Source organism: Sparus aurata, chromosome 1 (assembly GCF_900880675.1).
Source record: "Sparus aurata chromosome 1, fSpaAur1.1, whole genome shotgun sequence".
Classification (NCBI taxonomy): domain Eukaryota; kingdom Metazoa; phylum Chordata; class Actinopteri; order Spariformes; family Sparidae; genus Sparus; species Sparus aurata.
The window spans coordinates 21,487,933-21,510,703 of record NC_044187.1 but is presented as its reverse complement, the minus strand read 5'-3'; the positions used below and the strand labels follow the sequence as shown (position 1 = coordinate 21,510,703).

The 22,771-nt window shown below is 39.8% G+C and overlaps 1 protein-coding gene across 9 annotated transcripts in view; it reads left to right on the top strand.

Moving 5' to 3' along the window:
• Positions 1-22,771, top strand: part of grin2bb (glutamate receptor, ionotropic, N-methyl D-aspartate 2B, genome duplicate b) — a 117,783-nt gene that overhangs the window by 43,122 nt on the left and 51,890 nt on the right. For all 9 annotated transcript variants that reach the window (XM_030413640.1, XM_030413631.1, XM_030413624.1 and 6 more), the window contains one exon: positions 21,303-21,446. In XM_030413640.1, coding sequence (XP_030269500.1) covers positions 21,303-21,446 — 144 coding nt within the window. The remainder of the gene's footprint in view (positions 1-21,302; positions 21,447-22,771) is intronic.

Genomic DNA, 22,771 nt, shown 5'->3' with positions numbered 1-22,771 from the left:
GATTTATTGAGTGTTTTTAGATTTTAAAAGCCAACCTTAAATGGAAGTCATTAGTTCCTGTCAGTGAAGGGTGAGCAGCCAGATCTACCCCCAAAAATCTAATATATTCTTGCATTAAACTAATATGGATGTTCCAGTCTTTAGTCAATGTGGCCACAGCAAAAATCAGATAACCTACATCATCAAAGAGCAGTTATTATGGATCCTACTGCTTTCTTTCTCTGATTATAGGGCAACTGCAACTAATACTAGCCAGTCAGAGACAGATTAGGGCAGGTTGTCGGAAGAAAAGCATTAGCATCCATAAGGACACATCCAGTAAACAGAAAAACTGAAAGATGGCCACAAAATTGTGTGTTGATTAGATTGTCACAGCTTCACATGTTGTTTGTTTACTCACAAAAAATGATTAAGTTTCGGAGATGCAATGATAAGTCAATTAATTGATTCAACAGAAAATTAATTACCTTGGAAATCGTTAATAATTTGCCTATTAATGCCTGATATCCTCTGGTTTTAGCTTCCATATGTGATGATCTGTTTTCTTTTCTTTCTTTATATGACCATAAATCAAATGTCTTTTGGTGTTGGACTGTTATTTGGGAAAAAACAGCAAATTGAAGACATAACCATGGGCCTGAAAATGTCTTATTTCTTTGATTACTGGGAAACATTTTGAGTTAATTATATTTGATATCCTCTAGCATGCCAGCTTGAATAACATAAAGACAAAGTCACTGAATATGAAAATGTATTCTGCCAGCTAGGGAGGATTTGCAAGGTAAGATATAATAAATAATAAATAGCTGTAAATGGATTGACAATAAATTAATAGGCAACTATTATGACTATTACAACTATTATTATTGAATTGTTGTTTTAACATTCGGTGGTTGCAGCTTTTTGCTTGGTCAAATCTGATGCTTTACCTTGGTCTTACACAATAGTACAGTGAATATCTTTTCGTGCTGGACTGTTGGCAGGACAAAACATTTTAAGGCCTCACGAGCCCTGTGAAAACTTCTAACAGGCACTTTTCATGATATTCTGAAAAAACAGTTCAAAGATGAATGAAAATTCCTTAGTTGCAGCCCTGCATACAGTAGTATGTTGTTAAGGGGAGGGTGTGTTAAAGTTGAGGGACGTTATGTTTCCGATGAAACAGTGACATAACTCCATCTCAGTCGTTGTGATGAAACCTCAGTATTTTGAATCAAAGGCTATCTAACAAAGGAGATGTTAGAGGGACGTTTACACATGACTCTCACATGCAGCTCATTATGGACGTGGTCCCCTTGCCCCAGTACATACAGCAAGTAGGACTTTATATACAGTCTAGTTCTGTCAACCCAGGTTAGCTTGTGTTAGTTATATATAGTCTATGTGTATGTGCATGTGTGTTTAGATGAGTGGGTGGTCCAAGCCTGCAGGATGTCATGGTCAATGAGACAATATATGGAGAATCTGGCCCCTGCAGCCTCATCTGAGGGAAGTAATTTGAGATGTGAAGTCACAACAAGACTCAGCACTGAACCTACAAGTTCAGTTAATAATATTAGCAAGAAAATGTGTCACGTCTTATCCCCAAAGGGCCAAACCCATAATTGAGCTAGCAACACAATTGGCCTGTAATTGAGCTATTATAATTGACCTCAGGTGTGTGTGCACATAAAACAGTGTGCAGGAATGCACGCATGTGTGTCTTCTCTCATGCCGTTAGTCTTGATGTGTAAGAGCGGACATGTTCTTATATTTGTGTGCATACAGTGCAGTAGAGTGTAAGTAGGTATTTTTTCACACTAATGGCATCTTTAGCAAGACCGTTTCTATGGAAACCCGGGTTGCCACGGAAACACTGCATGTCTCTTTGAATTAAAAATGTCTTCCTCCATCCCTCATCCCTCCCTCCTCCGCGTGTCTCTCCTTCACTTATTGCTTCCTAGTCCTCTTTTTGCTGACTTCCCCCTGACTTTGACAGGCCAGCTGCTGTCAGTCAAAAAATCTTGGCATTGTTAAAGGAGACGCGCTGCACCACAAATGGAGGAAATGGAAGCAAGTCGGATTTGCATCTGCACTCTCCAGGAAAAAATGAGGGGGAAGGGCATCTTTTTAGGCTGTGAGCACTTGGTTTTTAATCAGAAGCAACATATTGAAATAGGAAGGAAATGTTGAATGACATTCAAAAGAGAATGATGACGAGGATGCTGCGAACAGAAGAGCGGGAAGATTGGAGGAGGAAGGGGGGGCTACAAAGACAGAGAGAGAGAGATAGCTGATGAAAGGGAAGGGGAGAAGTGATTGATTTTTGCTCTCTCTGATGCCTCTGGTATCTGTGTAACCATGCTGCCACACTTATCCAGCCTATCTGATTTAACTGCACGCGCGATAAAGGGAGGAGTGAGGGAGAGAACCGTGTATACAGAGATAAAGAGTGTCGGAAAAAGAGGGGAGGAAAAGAGCAACAGATTGAGAGAAACGCAAAAAGAGACAGAAGAGCTATTGGAGTGGGTGTACAAATGAGAACGTGGAGAAAATCATTCCCCAGGTGCTGATGAATGAATGCCTGAAAGTCGAGGACAATTGAGAGCAGAGAGCAGAGAAGTGGAGGGGGTGAGGAGACAGAAAGGGAAGCCGGAGTCAAGATGTGTCAAAGACAAGCGCGTCATCACATGGTTTTGAACCGTATGTCTCTCATTGCTCGCCACACTTGACTCCAGCCTGCACTCTCAACCCTGTGTGCTTGTTAGAGAGGAGGGTGGAATTGTAAAGGCTGTGTGTATGGATGGATGGAAGAAAGATGGAAGAGAGAGGAAGAGGCAGAGGCAAAGGTATGAGAGAGGACAAGCGTACATTTTGACACGGTTAAAGGCTAACACAAAGCTTACACCTGTAGATCAGCCCAGGAGCAGGAAGTAATGCACTGAAGTGGAGAGCAGTTGTCCTCAGTTCACCTTTACTACCTTAGCTGACACATAAACGTAATTTTATTTTCAATCTTTTGGTCACAGTCAGTCCTCCTTTCAAAATAAAGGCACCAAAACTACTCCTTAAGTTTAACACTAATGCTGAATTTGTGGCTCTTTAATTTGCATACGTCATTATTGGTCATTACTGTCAGTCAGTACGTTTACATGCACAGCTTAGTTGGATTACAGCCATAGTTCGACTACGCTACTCAATCGGACAACTGCAATTGTCCCAGTATACATGCCTGTGAGAAAATCGAATTATTGGCCGAAGCATGTCATACCCCGGTACGATAGGTGGCGTTGTACCCATTTCAACTAGCTGTAACAGAGCCACCTCCGGCTGACCTCTTTACGTCACTAGCAACAACAAACTCTGCCTCGGCACTTCAGAAATATGGCGTACGGAGAGCAAGACAAAGCTACATCTTTGTACATTTTGTATATGATGCACATGATAATTACAGTAACTAGATGCACAATGGCGCTCTTGCTTGTGGTTATTTCGGAGAAAAGACACCACCACTGCCGCTGTCGCTGTCCTTTTACTTCCAGCTCACGAGGCCATGGCCACCCCTGGAAAATTGCTGGCCACCCCACTGGCCCCCCCAGTGCTCCCACCAATTTCCCTGACTGACTGAGGTGCTGGCTCATTAGGGAACTGTAATTTAAATCTCCACCTGTGGGGGTGCTAATGTGCTGAAAGGCATGCAGTCTGACGGGAAGTCAGCGCAAGAAGCAGAAGAAGAAACAACAAAATTTTTGTGTTTTTCTGAAATGTTTGTGTGTTTCTCAAACTTGAGGTAAATGTTTTGGATGCATATTGTCTTTTTGATGAAAAAGAGTCAAGGGGAATGCAATACACAGCCACAGACTGGAGCTGAATCTGAGTTGCCACAAGAAGGACCATTTTGGTGTGCCACCCTAAGATTTTCACTGGCCCCATCTCGCCCCCCTATGAAAATGTTCTGGGGGCGCCACTGCATATCATCCACCCCTAAGCACAACAGTAATTCTTCATGACAAGAAGAGTGGCCTCTTCTTTATCGCAAATGCAGATTTAACCAGACCTTTAATTCTCTGCTTTTACTTCCGCCAAGAAGGTTACATTCTCATCTCTCTTTGTTTGTTTGTTGGTTGGTTGGTTGTTTTGTCAGCAAGATTACACAAAAACTACAGAATGGATTTCCATGAAACGTGGATGGAGGATCGGTCTAGGCCCAGAATAGACCTTGTTAATTTTTGGTGCAGATCTTGATAAAGGGACAGGTCCAGGATTTTTTTTTATATCACTTTCTTTAACATTTCAAGATGATAATAATAATAATGTAAACTGTAAACTGAACACTTTGTCTGTGTCGATCTGTCGTTGTGACAAATTAATGACCATGTACATTTTCACAGAATTTATTCCATCAGAACAACATAAGAGTCATACTTATCCACCTGCATCTGTAAGTTTATTGCAAAAATGCTGATTTAATCCACTGATGACTTTTAGTTGCTTTCACTTTTCTATATTATTTTTCTTCACTGTTGTCACTTGTGTCAGAGAAACGAAAAACATTCTGCACTGTATGTTTCACATTAAAGCCTTCTGGTGGCTTAAAGGGCATAATCCTTTCCCTTCCTGGGTGGGCTGAAATGTGAAACATCTTCAGTAGGTGTTTCATCGATGGTAGCTTGACAGCAACACTTACTAGAACTGGAGAAGCAGTACAAGCTGAGGTAAAAACAACACAGTGGAAATAATATTAATTCTACTTTGTTATTCAGCAAATATCAACTACATGAATCACTGATATTTCTCCATGCACAATGGACTTAATGCTACCTGAAGGCCAAATCAGGTTTGCACTACTACAGGTCACTGAATTTTGTGGGTCACAGAAAATGTCTGCTGCAGGCTGAGGCAGAGCACTCGTCCCTCTAGATTTATCAAATGCCAAAGGTTCGTACTTTCATATGATGGATGGGAGGTAAATATGTAAGCAAGGACTTCTTGTTCCCTTTTTTAGTGTACCTCCACAAATATTGGATTTTTGAGGTTAGTTGATTTTGGTAAAGTTTATCCACAGTCAGACAACTGTGTGGCACATGTTAATGCCACCATGTTCCATCTTTTTTTCTTTGAACATTTGTGTGGAATCAGAAAGAGTCAAAAGAAAGCACAGAGTTTAAATAATCCATGTATATCCAAATTGAACCAACTATGTAAAGTAGGTACAGTTGCAAGACAGGGATTTGTGTGTGTGTGTGTGTGTGTGTGTGTGTGTGTGTGTGTGTGTGTGTCTGTGTGTGTGTGTGTGTGTCTGTGTGTGTGTGTCCGTGTGCTTCGTGCAGACTAGCTGACTCATATAATTCCATGTGGGAGTAACTGTTACCCAAACTTTTCACACCAGTAGTTTAGATGTGTTTGGTTTTAATAACACCAGACCACTTGGAGTGGATCAAAAGCTGTGCTGTTTCCACCAAAGTTCTTTCAGTATAGCATCCTTTAAACCCATGACCCCTGGTAACTGTGCCTAGATGCCAGATCTGTTGTGTGTTTCACCTGCAGACAGTACGCTTAGATGTAGGTGGGAGGGGGCAGTTGGGAAACAGCAAGGGTGACTGAAGGGTGGTCTGAAATCTGAATAAGCTGCTGCATTTATTAAGTGAGCACTGTGACCTGTGCTTACATTACTGCCAGTTTAACAACACATACCAACTGCTAGCCCTCTTTCTTTTTTCCTGCTCCACTCACTCTCTCTTGTTCAACCACACAACCGTGTGGTTATTTCCACAAGGAAACAAGCTTTACTGGGAAAAAAGGCTGCAGGCATCGAGACAGAAGACTGCAAAAAAACGTAGGATATGAAATCCTACTTCAGGCAGCTGAGTACAAGATGATACTGGCTGTTCGAACTGATCAATCAGTGGGCTACAGGGATTTCACTCCACCAATTAGCATCAGATCAGTGTTCGAGGTACCTCAAAAGAAGGGGGACAAAATGGTTGTTTTGGTATCATCCACACCTTTTGACAATGGAAATGCAAAAATAACCATTCCAAAGTGTAACAAACTGAACTGAACTGACTGATCCGACTACAGTCTGGTCCTCTTGACGACTGAACCTTCAATGTGCAAAAGCAGTGAGAAAGAAGTAGAGAATAAAGTAAAGGAAAAGCACAGGTGGCACTAATAACATCATCGATGGCTTTGTTACATTATATGTTCAAGTAAACAGGCATGCACAATAACAGGGCCCAGGAGTATCTGGGCGCAGTGGTTGATTGTAACTAAGTAGAGATACACAACTATTACACTTAAGTACAATTATGAGGTACATGTACTTTACTTGTAGGTATTCTGGCGATTGGGTCGAAATATTTGCCTCAAAACTGGGCCCATCTGCACCTTCACTTTTGGTACTGAGGTATTTTATGTAAATGCTAATTCTTTTGTGCCTTTACCTAAGAAAGAAATTAGAATGAAGGACATTTACTAAAGAACGTTTTGCTACTTTTACGTAAAGTCGCCATGAAATGGCTAAGAGAGTACTAGTTGTTTTGGTATAGATAAGTGTTTGCTGTAAAAAAACAGGCAGCATCCAATAGCGATGTCCGTGGACTGGCAGCACCCAATCATAGAAAAACACAGCCTCCGAGAAGATAGAGGCTAGTTTGTGGAAGGGAATACAATACTGAGGTAGCTTTTTTTGCCCGGTTGGAACCCTTGATACGTGGGGCTGAGTCAGCATAGACTAAAAAACCTTAGCTAATGGCAGCTAACTATATTTAGCAGCAGTAAAGCACCTACTCTGGTACGAAGCTATCGATACCTCTCTGCCAGGAAACTCCGTAAATAACCATGGTACCATACCTGGCTTACTTCATCATTCTCAGAGGCCACTTACAACCCCCATCTGGAGCTGCTGCTTATTAGTTTGTTAGCAGTTACTTTAGCATCAAGTAAAGCTATCTGTCCAGTGTAGCTCAAGGCAGAGCAGCCCGACCGTAGCAGAGGGAAAACCAGGAACTATTTTCTCCAGAACATAAATTGGAGGTGAGTGCAGGATGAGTCATCAACATAATTAATGATTTTCCAGGAAGTTATAATCCATTTAAAAATACATCCAAAAGAGCTGTTAACCCTGTTGGTCTAATACTGCTGTATAGGCGAGATATGAAGCAAGACATTTTTGATAAAAACACTCAACCACTTCTACACAACACTTCTACCTATTGCAACTACTGCACTCATCATGCACAGCACCAAAATGAAGTGACATTTCACACACAACGTTCAGTTTACTAATCACAACGAGCACTACACAGTTTGTAAAAACAGTTGTGTATTCTTTTCTGCAGCTCTGGAGAAGCTCTCTGATGTCTAAGTAAATTACACTGATCACAGTCATCAAGGTTATCCAAGCTCAGACTTGGCAAAGGCCTGTGTTACAAACTGGTGTTTGGATTTTGAAAGATCTGGGCAATTGATAACAAACAGAGGGTCAAAAAAAGTACGCTATTAGGTAATGAAAAATTGTAGATTCCGTATTTTCGTTTAGGGACTGTCAGGACATCTCCATCTCTGCTGGTTTTAATAGAAACCGTAAAAGGGCGTAAAACAGAAGTGAATAAGCCAAGTGTAAAATCAACACAAAATGCAGCTCTGTTTACTTAAAGGATTTATCTTAAAGGAAAGCGAGGTTTCATCAATATACAATCTAATTGTAGGGCCCTATGAAATCCGTTTTATTTTTTCCCAAATTCCGTTTTGTTTTTTCCCAAATTCCGTTTTTTCCGTTTTAATTTTTGGGAATTCCGTTTTTTTCGTTTTAATTTTTGTGAATCCTGATTTACTCTTATTATACTACCAAAAACAGTGTGTTTTTAATGTAAATAATTCAAATGTACACAAATTAAATAGAAATTACCTTAAATTAATTGAGGGGACAAACATATTTCCTCAATACTGTACCGTACAGTACAGTAAAGTGCATCAAAAATATTTTGACTTCATCATGTCTTCATACAGTAGTATATTTTGTGTTTGTATGGGTTTCATTGAATAAAAACATGGTCAGCTCTCCAGAAAAGCCTCCCAGCCCAGGCAGAGTCAGCTAAGGGGGCTGTGGCTAACGGGGCCAGCTAGCTAACAGCAGCTACTGTTAGCAGCAGTTAACAGTCACTCTGGTATTATATGCCAATAATATGAATCGGACAGGTGGCTAACTCTGACGCATTACATCTTTAATTATGATTTCTCAGGTCTGCTTCTTTGCAAAACAACAGTTCACCTGACACATACAAGTCGTTCGGGAACTGCTCGGCTCTGTACTGAGGGGTAAATGTCAAGTTTCTCAGCTTTTTCGCCGTCGAAGACGGAGCCGTGGGCAGCCACTTCGCCAAGCTTGCAATGTTTTGACGGGGGAGCTCAGTCTGTGAGGAGGGGGGCGGCGGTGACTTGTTGTGCCACCCAGATTTGGTTCCCCCCGTGCAGTTTTCCCCAGACAAAAGTTCCTCTTCCACACGAGAACAACATTTCAGTGAAATTATGTCAAATTCTGCGATATTCCGTGTTAAAAAGTAGATTCCGTTTTAATCGGCCAATTCCGCGATTCCGTCCGCAATTCCGTGATCGCGGAAATCATAGGGCCCTATAATTGTCTATAACTAGGCTTGGCTGTACCTCCTGTTCACCCTTTCTCTCTCGTTCTGCATCCTTGCTAAACCTCTGTCTGTCTGTCTGTCTGTCTGTCTTTCTCTCTGTCTCATTCTCTCTCTCTCTCTCTCTCTCTCTCTCTCTCACACACACACACACACACACACACACACACACACACACACACAAATATTCATACAAACACACAGATACACAAACACACATACAGACATTAGCGCACCAGTTGGTTAGCGGGGTCATGTGGCAGCTGGGGTCAGTTCTAATTGCCGTTTGGATTGGTGGAATCTGGCCCAATCAGCATCTCGAGCTCCCATGTGTCAGTGATTAATTACCTGCGTTCTCCGCTGTGCTAACGAGATTAATCAACTCCTCCTGACGGAGCTTTCCATTAACTCGCAGGGCCAAAGGTGATACTAAATGGGCTCCCTCTCCACCCACCTCCTCCCCTCATTGTCTTGGTATTGGGGCTGTTTTTTGACAGGTTTTCATGTGTTCGTATTTTTATACAATGATCTTTCGTAGTGCTAATAGGTATAAATTCGTACCTTTACCTTTTTTCATTGCCTTAAGCAGTTTCTTGTCTGTTACTTACCAGCTGCTTTCTGGACTTGATTTCATCCCCGTCTTCATCTGTGCCACTCTGTGTCAGGACAAGGCTGTGGGCTGGACTGACATGATGTGAGTGCTGCGGGAACGTCAGATGTAACAGTGGGAGATTGAATCAGACAATTAATTGTATCTTCCTCTTGGTGCACACAGTGGCGATAGCGATGGAATGGTGGAGTGAGCTTGAGGCAAACACTTGTTTCTTGTACTTTCAGAAGAGTCTTTATGTATGTGGAGGGGATTGCTGGGCATTGCATGCCTGTGGGTGTATGTGTTTGTATGACAGGGAATGTGTTTGTGAGACAAAGAGATTAATTTGTTCTGATTAGACATTCGCTTGATGATTACGTTGCAGTAGCTGGTGGTGCAGAACTGAAAACATGACGGAGTCTTTTAGAGAAGATAATAGAAACCCTCTGGTGCTTTAATGGATTCTGATGTTAAAGCGCCAGCTGTGTCTTCTTCACAACTGGCATACAATAAGAAGGAATCATGATGAGGGAAACAGCAACATAAAACTAATGTGAGCTTCAACAATTAGTCAATTAGCTAATCAATGAAATAGAATAATAATAGAAAGCTAATCTGTGTCAGGTTTAATAATCAGTAAATCTTTTTGTCTTTTTTTTTTTAAGCAAAAGATACAAACATCTCCAGTTAAGCTTGTTGAATGTGAATATCTCTCTAGTTTTCTTTGTCTTCTGTGATAGTGAATTGAATATTGAGTTTTGCACTGTTGGTCAGACAAAAAATTTCACTTTTGGCTCTGGAAAACTGCAACGTTTACATTTTTACAAAATGATTAATTAATTCACAAGGGAAATAATCCAAAAATGGTCAAGAATAAAGGTTGCAGCTCTTTATGTGAGTATGTCAGTATCATGAAATGGTCTGTAAGCCAATGCTGTAAGATACTGACTATCTTAAATATTCCAAATTAATCATAAGTGATCAAAAAATCTTTGGTAGTTATGCTTTTACCAAAATCTCATAACAGGAAATAGGTCTTCTGTTTATATCCAGCTAACAATACGTGTCAGGATATGGCACATTTTCTGTAAATTCAGTGAATAATTTATTTTAAAAGACTTCTTGGAAAGGACTATTTCTTATCAAATTTCATTTATATACTCAACAAATATAAGGCACCTACCAATATTTGATTGATATTATTTTATTTAGAATGTCTGTGCAAATTTGAAATGAAGCATGTGACAAACTTTTAAGCATGAGTGTATAAAATAAAAGTAGAAAACACTTTTCAACTGTAGTTCAAATAAAACTAGAATGGCTCTCAGTAGAGCGCATACATCTGCCAAAGCTCAACAGTCCCCTTTAATTCAATCAACCCTAATGTCAGCCACCTAAATGTGTCTGATTTTTTAAAATCAAGATCCATGCATTATTCCCTGAGAAATTAATGAAAATGTTGAATAATGCCCTATCTCATAATGTTAAAGAAACTGAGAAAATAGATCCTGGATTTGTGTTGCCTTTATGCACATTTTCAGGGTCATATGTACGAACGCAAAGCATAATCCAAATAAACATATATAGCAGAGAGAGAGTGTGATTTGCGACACAACTAAATAAATGATAGAGGATAATATAAAAAGAATTGACATTTTTCTATTATGACACGTGTGTGTACCTTTTTGATTGTTTTCAGCTGCAGCAGTGTGATTTAACAAGTGTCAGGTGTCCCTTTGACTGCTTCTGCAGTCCTCCAGGAATATTTACTCCTCTTAATGTGGGATAAGTAAATGGCAGTATTTGACTGATTATTAATTGAACGATTGGCCTTCTAAGTGACGATTTAAATTTTGACTTAAAATTAAGAGGGACTTTTATTCTTTGAGTGACGACTGAATGCAGCCGCCTCCTCTGAGTCTGTCAGCAGTAGGCAAACACTGCTCGCTTAGCCAAGTATAAGCCATGTGGCACTCTGCCTTATTCATTTCCTCAGCCAGTGATTGAGCCTGTTTCTCCCTACTTGGTATGAGATTTGCAGATGATGTCATTCTTGCTAAGTGTAATATCAACTCGTTAAACCAGGATAAAGTTGACTCATCTCGGTAGCTTGTGAACATGTGGCTCAGCTGCTAGCTGTCAGATAGGTTCTGTGAAACAGATACTGTTACTGGTTGGCTGCTAAATGCTGAAAAGCATGATTATTTACATTCAAACTCCAAAAGACCAGCCAGAGGTTGTAGTATTAACTACAGTACATAAGAAAGTGTGTTGAACAGCATGTTGAAGGTCTTGCTATTCTCATCAGTGGAGCTAAAAAAAAATATTCTTTGCTGTTGCTCTCCCACGACACCTTCTATCAGCAGCATACATTCATATAAACAACTTTTCAAATATGTTGGTGGCTGTCAACATCATCAGGGAAACACAATGCTTTTTAACCAAGACCAGCTCCCTTAAGGGAACTGTGCAGTGAGCCTACTATATTAGTAGCTATTGGACATAATTTGCATGATTTGATTTGTGAGCTTGACTCACCAGGTGGGGAGAAGGCGAGAAAAAGCTGCCTTCCAGTCAGCACTGAGCGAAACAACCTATAATTACATAAATAGGTCTTACTTACACTTTCCAGTCCATCATTGTAAAAACAAGTAGAAATATAAGATGCATGTCATGAATTTAACAACAATATTAAAAGGCTTTAATGGTCCTTAAAATGTTTTATGGGTATTTTTAAGACTATATATTTTATCTACCCTATCGTACTGTACTGACGTGACAAAGTCAAACAGACAGGGCACTAGAAATAATGTCAGAAAATAATTTTCCAGTAATAACTTGTTCCTAATTTTCCCCAAACTCACATTTAGAATCAGACCTTGAGAACTCGACTTGAGCTATTTCTGCTGCGTACACTGGTTGAAGCTTGTTTCAATTCTCACTTTCCCTTCTCTGGAGGTATATGGCAATATGTGTGAGTGTGAGTAGGTATTTTTATGTGTGTGTGTGTGAGCTGCCAGGTTTTTATGTATCTGTACATTTGAAATTATAAAATCTGTTTGAATGTATTATTATTATTATTATTCCGACAGAGAGGTTCAGGTTGTGTCCTGGGACGAGTTGAACCATAGGCTTGTTCTCCCATGTGAAAACTGGCTTTTGGTACTTATATTGAGGTGCTCAAACTGTTTAGAAGTACACTGTCAAATGCAGACAAAGACATTTTTGTTTCACAAAATTGCTTGTTTATTTGTGAAGGTCACCTTTACTGGCAAAGGGTCGTGTTAATACTGCAAACAAGGCTGCCATAGGTCGACCACAGTATGAATCACACGTCAACATTTTCAAGGACACCCAAAGATATTTGATTGTGGTATTTTAACTCAAACCATGATTTTCCTAACCATAACCAAGTGTTTTTTGTGCCTAAACCTAACCAAAGCATATGTGAATTGAACGCAGTTAGCTAACATTTATACTGTTGATTGTTTTTTTTGTTTATGAGTGAAAAAATAATGAGATTTTAAAGAAATTAGGAGCTAAATTACTTGAAAAACACAAATACATAATTTTCCTCCTCTCACATCTAAATGCTGCTTCTGTATCTAGACCCTGATGTATCAGAATTAGTCAAGCTGCACTAATTGAAGACATAACAAAAAAAAAAATCAGCTGCAAGTGTGAACCCATTGAATACATGTGTTTGTTACACTTGTTTATTGCTGGGTTAAATACATTTTTTATGTTAAGACACACAAACAAAATCAGCAAATACCATCCTGTTTTTGTCATTATTGCATATATAGTAAGACTGAACAGAAACGATATCAGTTCTAAACTTAGACTTTTATCATATATGTTAATACTATTTAAAAACACATCTCAAAAAATCTCCAACGATAATAATACATAACATGCTCTTTCTCGTCCGTCTTTGTTGTTGCTCACCATATTATATGTTCTGAAATTCAGCCTTGTATCCAGACGTGTCCCAGTATAGAAAGCCATGCCATCATCATCGCTCCACTGGCTGCTGTAGGAGTGAATTACATTTCAGCACTTCTGAATTCATTTCCTCCACAAAAATAGCCAAAGTAATTCAATCAGAGCATTATGGGATGTTTAAAATGAAGTGTACTGAATGAAGCCCGGGAAAGAGCTGTCGTAACAGGGTCATTGATAATTAAACAGCTGAATATGAGATTAATTAACACAGTGTGTCTGTTTGATTAGAAATATGATGATGAAACACGTTGGGGCTCAAACTGTGGAGGATTGACAGCGACAGTGCTGGCGCCCATACTGCGAGCAGAAGAGATAGACAGAGAGAAGAAGATGAAAGGTGGAGAAAGACGAGTGTGATGAAGTGGAAAAAGCTGAGTGTTGAGAACGATGTGTATACTGCCACTTTTGTGTGTGCTTTCTTGTGTGTGTGTGTGTTTCTGAGACCCTGTCTCTGTGAGGTCTACGGGTTTTTCTTGTTTTCTCAAGCGAGGCTCCTTTCTATCTCTCTCAGCCTTAACTGCCCCCCCTCCCTAACCCTTCTTCCTCTCTCTTTCTCTCTCTCTCTCTCTCTCTCTCTCTCTCTCTCTCTCGCTCCCTCTCCCTCTCCCCGTTCCTCTCCTGCTCCGTCTCTCTACCCTCCAATCCTCTCCCACCAGGGCTTGTTGAGCAGTGGGCCGATATGTCGCTCTTCCTCTGCAAATCTAATTGGAGACAGGCTTTCATTGGCATGACATGGAGATGAGTTGCCAAATCCTTTCAGCCCTCCTGCTTGAGGCTCGCTCCCCTCAGCTCTCGTACAGTACCGCGCACTGACGCAGCAGCTGCAGCCACAGAGGCAGTACGGATCCGGAAAAGTGTCTGCGGCAATCTGAGCAAAATCAAACGCACCGAACGCTCACTGTCTTAATGGCTTTAAATCATGCAACAGCCCCCAACGGTTCACTGGCAGACATGTTTCATTTAAACCTGACAATGAGAGGGAGAGACAGCCACACAGTTGGGATCAGTCTGGGAAAAAAAAAATAGAAAAGAAAACTTCTTGTTTTATTTACACAGATGAGTGTGTGCATTAATATACAGTGTAATTCCTCCAGTGAGTTCACTGAGAGTGTTGAGTCTCTGTCTAAACAAAAGGTTATACTCACATGTTAGGCTGCACTACAGTACCTCCGGGAGCAGGAATAAGACAGAGGTTTGTGTTACTAAGCTAGCTCTCTGGTGCCATATCTGCACAAAGGTTGAATAAAGCCTCCCAAATGATTCACTCCTCCACCAGCCTTTTTTTAGGGGAGGGGAAGAGGGAGGGGGAGGGCTAATTCGCACAGCTAACTGTTGCAGATTCAGTGCCACTACACCTAGACTATTTTCAGATTTATGTGCTGAGGCTGAATCACCAAAGCAGTTTTTGATGTGATTCAGGATGAGAAAGAAACAGGGGGAAGATGCAAGAGGGGAAGTGTAATGTGCGATATAATGAAACAGAGACTAAACTGACAATTGTACATCAGGTGGTCATGACATAAAAGGAGAAAAACTGAATAAAAGTGATTTGAAGGTATATTAGTGGAAAATGAGACTCACCTTGAAACCTTTGATACAAATTTACTTGTTATTCTTAATTAAAACACTCGAGATACAACTCTTTGTGGCATTTTGCTACTCTGTCATCGTAGAACAGACAACAGACGAAGAAAGCAACCTACTGAGAGCACCCGACCAATTCCTATCTTAATTCCTACAGGCTTTATTGATAAAATTAATTTGACAGTCGTTTGTATTTGATGACCTGAGAATAACACTCAAGAATCCTCTTTCCAATCCAACCTCGAACCTTCACAATTGCTTTTAACAGTTAGCTTACATTTATGTTGGTTAATTGTCCACCTTAATGCATGTGCACTGGCTTGCCTCAACTTTCTGTTTTCTCTATGCCAGCTTTACCTGCTTTCTTCGTCAACAGTAAGTTTTATCAAGTTGCCCAAGACCACAGACCAAAAATTGGACCAAAAGGGCATTGCTGAGGTGCCCTTGAACAAGGCACGACCCCTACCACTGCTTGTTGGGCGCCGTAGCATGTGTGGCAGCCCCTTCACTCATCTCCTCTACACTGGGAGATGAGTGAACCACTGCGCGCCTGTGTGTGCAATGAGAGTGGAAAAAAAAAGAATTTCCCTTTGCGGGATTGCAAACAGTATGTGAAATAAAAAAAAAACACTCCTTGCGGTCATTTTTTCACCTGCTGTTCCGCTTGTTGTTATTTATGTGGCTGATCAAAACCAACTTGCACCGAATGACATCACAGCAACAGGTGCACTTAAAAGTTTGTACAAAACAAACTTATTTTTTTATATATCTCTATATACCAACAGTAATCACTAGTATAGAGTGTTTGGTCAGTAACCTTTATCTCTCCTCCCCGAAGCGAAACAGGGAAAGCTACCAATTCCAGCGCCGTACTTCTAACTGATACTAGAGAGACACGTTCATTCCCGTCCAAACTGTATTTATTTCTAACACTTTCTAACCAAATCTGACAGCACAAATGTCAAAGTGTGAGCCACCTCACAGGCAGTAACTTGCAATTTATAGAAGGGAGACACGAAAAATGGGGCCTGAAAATTGGGTGGCAGACCAGTTTGTCGAGCTCATGGTTGAGTTGTATTTGATGTGAAACGACAGGCAAGCGAGCAAACAGGCAGGGAGGGGGGCGGCTCCAGTAATGACACTCACAGACTGCGCCCTGCAGGACACTTCACACCTCTGTGTTATGTACTAATGGAGCTGCAGGACATTATGTAAAAGCATAGGACAAAGTGGAAAAGATACAGCTAGAGTGAGTCAGGGTCAGGAGAAAGACAGAGCGAGTAAAATGTGACACTAATACCATGTGAGTAAAGGACAGAAATTAAAGAGGGGTGATTACGATATGAAAGAGAAAGTAGAATGAGATGATGATTAGCTGTAATCTAAGAAGGAGAGAATAAAGTAAGCAGTGCCCTCACGATCCCTCTGAATGGCAGGTTTTGGTCTCACAAGTGATTACACCTCTCTGAGCCCACTTTTAGAAAAGAAAGAATCAGGAGAGAGCGATACCGAGACAAAGAGGGAGTGTAGGTCGTTCGAAGGAGAAATGGATACTGAGTGAGTAAGTAAGTGAGAGGAAATGAAAAAAGCACGATCCAGAACAGCGGAGTAATTCAGTGATGGAAAAGAGAGGTGGTATCTGCACAGTAATGTCAAGCTGAGGAAAGTCAGTTCACCCAAAACAAAAAATATATTTTATACCAAATAACCTCTAGTAGTGCAGATAGTTTTGGCTGACATGTTTTGTGAACGTTTTCAGATATTTGTCTCTGAGATTCTGAGATGTTACTTTCACTACAGGAAAGACTTGATGTCTTCTGCAAATAGGTGGAAAGAATTTGCATACATCAGCAGTCGGACAACATCAGTTGGAAAATATCGGACATTCTCATCCTGCGTTGTCTGGATAGGTCTATTTTATTTATTCAGATAATTATCCAATTGTACATGCAGGTCAAAGTGCTGTATTAAAGTCTGTCCTTCACTGACAGGAATACAACACTGGTGGAGGAATGCTAAATGCTTTAAGTAGTCATTGTTGAGATTACTAAATTTAAGAATACATCTTATGAAATAACCATTTGCCAGACTGTATATGTGGATGGATGATCTTAGTACATGCATGTGTATGAATGAAGGTGAGCATGAAATTACAGACATGTACGGAGTGCACCACTTCATGCAAGTGTAAGTTGGTCTTTGGGGCACATGTAAACAATCACACCATTCACCTCCATTGTAGAGTGGAGTGGAGGCGGAAAACCTCAACATTTTGGCAAATGAAAGCAAAAAATCTGTATGATGGGATACCACTAAAGGTAGGGGAGAAATATGTTTAGTCTTTCAAGCAGCCATTCCTTAACTTAGGAACAACACAGCACATTTAAAAATAAGAAAATATTATGACGCAACATACGATACGTGCCAATGTCGTGTTGAAGTCTGTTCCCCAATCAGGTAATCTTGCCCTCCTGCTAGAAATGTTTCCTGCAATGTGACCAACAGACCTAAACCTGCAGTACTAGGTTAGGTGATGGCAAACATATTAATGGGAAACTTCAACACATCACGGGATAAAAATATCTCAATTAAATGAAGAATAACACATGATTTAACTACCTTTTTTCAGTTCTAACTACTTTTAAATGTAAATATTTAATCAAGAATATTCTTTGTCAATTTTAAACTTAATCAAACAATTGAAGACAAAAAAATGTTATATTTATTTAATGTAAATGACCTGCTGTGGCCCACTTGCAGTACCTTCGCAGCTCATACTTTGGAATCCCTGCTTGAAAAGAAATTTGGATTTTTCAAACTTTCAACAAATCCCATGAAAGGCGCAAACTCAGCACTGTTAGTCCACAGTTCCATTCTTTTAAAATCTAGCTACCATTTCTGTGTAGGGCTGGATATGTCAAAAACATTTCAATACCAGTACCAATGCCGATGCCTTCACTATAAAACCGGTTTCTGAACATTATTTTTTCCGATACCAATTTTAAGAAACGTATTTTAACAAAAGATTACATTAGAACTACATGTGGTGACGCCCGACTCTGGGATGTTTTTCCTGCCTGCTTCAGGCCAGCCAATCACCAGCACTATTATATCTCAGAATAACAAGCATGCTGCATGCTGCATGCTTATCGGCTAACCTACGCTGTATAATAAACTCTTTAGGTATCTCAATTTCTTATCAAGTCACAAGACATTTTTCAATACTTGATGGTATCAAAGTAGTTTGGTCGGTGCCATAAAATTACCGAAGTTCGATACCCAGCCATAAGTTTCTGGCACCCATCCACAAATCTTTAAAAATGACTCATGAATGCTGAAATCATTTGTCAGGAGAGGCTCAGTAATTTCACCTAAACAAATGTCCCTCAGACAGGAGTAGAAATCTCCTTTGCTAGGGAGTATTTGCAGCAACATGATAGCGTATGTAGAATCAACTCAAAATAAACTACATTGGTCATGTTCATCGTAATGATGTATCTCGCTGATGTATTTTTACAACAATGGAGCTCAATCAGATTTGGCTTCTCAAACCAAATTTAAGAGGGTGATCAGCTCTTACTATTTTGGTTTTGAGTAAGAAAAATAAAGAATAGCACCAGCCTCATCCTGTGAAGACAGGAGGAGGTTTCTGTGTGGTGACCAGATGTAAGAATGGATAGCGAACTTAAAGGATGACTTGATCCACAGATGGAATCATAATGTCAGGGTAAATTACGTGTAGCACTCATCTTTATAATTCACTTTAAATGCTGCATGTTGAGGCTGAAATGTTCAAACAATGATGGATTTTGATGGAAGTGAGAGGTTAGAGGTTAATGGTGCATTAGCTGTCGTCCATGCGTGAGAATACCTTTATTACCTTTCTGAAGAGATTGGAGTGTATTTACTGTCAGGGTAGGTAAAACATCCGATTTCAGCCAGAGCAAAAACACGCACAAACACACGCACACACACACACACACACACACACACACACACACACACACACACACACACACACACACACACACACGCACACACTCTTCTTCCCCCCTCATTTCCACCACTGCCACTGCCATTCCCTGCACCATCACTTGACTCTATGGTGTTATTACCTCATTACAGTAAAAGTAGGCAACAGATCATTTCTGCCCCTCTGGATAAAATAGTGGAGGAAGGGTGAGATGGGCTTTGATGTAGTGCGGAGGTAGTGCACCTAACTCGAGGGGTTCTCAGCCTCCTGCATGACTAACATGTATGATTGATTGCACATGTGGATGCACGTATGTGTATTAATGTACATGAACATGAAATTGCAAATATACAGAGTGTAGTTGTGCATGCAAGTGTAAGCGGGTCTTGGGGCCACGAGTAACATTCAGTGAAGGGTGAAAACGCACATTTTTAATTTTGTAGTTCAAGACAAGTGATGCGATGCAAAGTGATGAGAGATAACTGATGTACGAGCAATGTAGTCGTCACTAATGATGCATTGATGTGTGGAAGGTCCTTGATTTCGCCTGGATTTTAATCACATTCTTTGGTATACAGCAAAGGTAAAAGGATTGATTAGGCGATTGATACCAAGACTGAATGCAGGGCTAGACATCCAGCCTTCTCCAAAGTAAAAAAAATGATGCCAGCACCTCTAAATCCCACTGACCATGTTTGTTTGACCCCCACATGACAATTTGGCATGGTATGATGTGAAAATTTCATATCATAATTATCCTGTCCAAAATAATTGCCATTCATGTTATTTTTTCTAATTATCATCAAAATATTTGTATAACTTAAAAAAAAAAAAAAAAAATGCAAAATTGCACACATTAACATATTAGTGTCACTTTAACCTTGCATTTTGCTGGGGAACAATTTTTCTTTTCATCACCTTTTTAAACTAAAAAAACAAATCAGTAAAGGTATATTGAATGATAAATCGTAATAATAAGGTCTTCCTGCAGAAATAAAGGATAAATAAACAGTGTTAACCTCATCTCCCTTCATCTGTATTTTAGTCTGTAATCCGTGGTATTCATACACATCCAAGTTTACTTATTTTTGTGGGGAATACAGTGTGCAAGCTGAGCTGTCAGCCATGATGACAGGCCTAGGCAATTCAAAATAAATCAGGAACCCAATATAGGACAGTGTGTTAGTAAGCTAAAAGGCTTTTCAAGTCATTCATGTGAAGATATTCATGATTATCTTGATAATGAAAATTCACCATCACAAAAAAAACTTTCATTGTCCCATTCCGAATGACAATGATCATAACAATTAGTGATTTAACAGCCTTGTAACAAAATCTTTGCATGCAGACTTATTTACACATTTTAGATGGTTTAAATGGGTAAGCTTTAATGGTGTCGTTTCACTCTATGGATAGCAATGACAGTCGTTCCACCACCACTTTGGTCAAGAGTAAAATGTCTCAAAACACATTAAATGGGTTGCTTTTTGTGCATGGCATCCATGGTCCCCAGAGGATGAATCCTAAGGGCTATGGAGCTCTTCTGAATGTGCTAAATAGCAAATATTGCATTCTTATACTCTAAACTAAGATAGTGATTGATTAGCATTGTCATCAGGATTAAACATGTTAGCATGCTGAGGTCAGTATTTCGCTGAAACAGTCTATACCTGTTTCCATGAGAGTGGTATCCATCTTATCATTTGACTGTTTTCACATTTTCCACCATGTTGTGGTGGTCCTTCAGTCTAAATGTTTACTTGACTTCTTTTTAAGGGCCATGAAACAGTTAACCAGCAGCCAGTGTTTAAGTATGATCCAACACCTCCAGTCATCTCACTCACCATTCAACAATGTATTTCACTCTTGGACACACAGAGGACCCATGACTTGATGCTGTTCTCATTAAAGCCCCTCTGCCATGTCGCCTACGGTCACTGACATTTTTGAATAATACATCTTGACTTCTGTGTCCTGATGAGTTGCTTGGCAGTTTTACATGTGTGAGTGACCTTGACTTATCCATGGCACCAGACATCAGGCTCCTGAAGCTCCGAGATCTATTCTTACGTTGTCTTTTCCTCCTCACTCCTTGTGAGAAAACTGTTTTGACAGAGATCTGTCCACACATTTGGCACCCTACAATAATTATAATCGAACCAGTTGGCATCTTGCCTGTTAAATGTGCAAACATAGCTATAACAAGGGCTTCTTGATAATGAATGAGTCACCTCAACCGTGTGTTTGAATATTCACAACCCTTGTTTGACTTGGCAAAGAAGTAAATGTCTCAGATTAAAACATCGTAAATGCAATAGATTGATGAAAAAATATGTCATATTGTTGCAGATGCCGTGATGAAGTTACAGCGGATGCACAAGTCCCAGCTATAAACAGGAATATATTTGTGTTGCGTGCAGTTACTGGACATGCTCCATGATCATTTATGCCCTTCCTTCCATATCTCTCTCATGCTGTATGACTCATGACCTTGTTTGCTGATTGGCTCTGTCTCTCTGGTTTCCAGGACGACCACTCCATGTTTTTCCAGTTTGGTCCGTCAATCGAGCAGCAGGCCCAGGTCATGTTGAACATCATGGAGGAGTATGACTGGTACATCTTCTCCATAGTCACCACGTACTACCCTGGCTACCAAGACTTTGTCAACAAGGTAAATAACACATCCAGACACTCTGATAAAGACATACATAGATTATGCAGTATCCAGTGTTGCCAGATCTGGTGAGAGAAACACGCAACCGTCAATGGAAGCTGGCCCAAAAGAAGCAACCAGGTTTATTTTTATTTATTTTATTTTTAAATAGCCAAATACAGACAACTTAACCTAAAGTGAGAAAACAAGAGGCCACTTGGTCAATTTATTCTTAATAGTATGTATGAATTTATTTTGTATTCATAAGAGAGCATTTGCACAATGCTGTACCTTGTACTTTTACATTTTTCTTTTTAATCCCAAGGAACTTAAATAAAGCCAAATGGCCAACAGCAAATTCATTATAAATTGCATATAATGAACAGACAAAGTATCAGTAAACATTGTTGGAGGTAACAGTAATATATTACTTTTACTAGGTAACTAAGTGATATAAGTAATATAACCTAATACCAGGTATTTTGATAATATCCTTACATTTACTATGTTAAGTAGGTTACTGCATTATATTATTTTATGTTATTATTACAAAAGCTGGTGTATTGAGGAAGATCTGCATGATGTGCACCTATTTCACACCAAATTTACAGTATCTGCAGAGTGCCTTTGAATAGTCCCCCATCTGAGAGACAGACAGAAAGACAGACAGACCGACAACTTTATTAATCCCCCAAGGGAAATTAGGTTATCAACAAGCCTAAACATAAACAAGCCCAAAGAAGCAACTACACATGAGAAACAAGCATGAAGACTGCAACCTGCGACTACCAATATTTGTGAGCCACTTCATAGAAAATTACAAGCCCAAGGTCTCTTTTTTAACAGGTGGACTTGGCAATGTATGTTTTGTATACAGTATATAATGTTTATGGCCACATAGCAGTGGGTGTGTATGCAACTTATCTGCTACATTATCACCAAGGCAAACCTTTATATACGATACACCACTTGGTAATAAGTTGAGGTCGAAAATTGCAGAGAAGATAAATGTATTCCTTTGATGCAAACTGACTCCAGAAGCAGCAGGATTATTATTATTACTTACACAGCTAATAGCCGTAAACTTTTTCAACCATGGATTCAAATGAGAAAATCATTTTAGCTCTGGGTCCCAGGCACTGTAGGTGTTATTACTGTTGTATTTTGGGGACCCATTATTACAGGCCTGACAGATACTGTAGTTTGCACTTTGTTTTGTAATCTTTTGATAAGATGACTGTCTGTTCTTTTAATGACTTATTTTGTTGTTTATTTAGAGAGGACTTTGTGCAATTTGATGAAATGATCCTAGCAGAAAGCAGCTATTTCTGCAAACATGATTG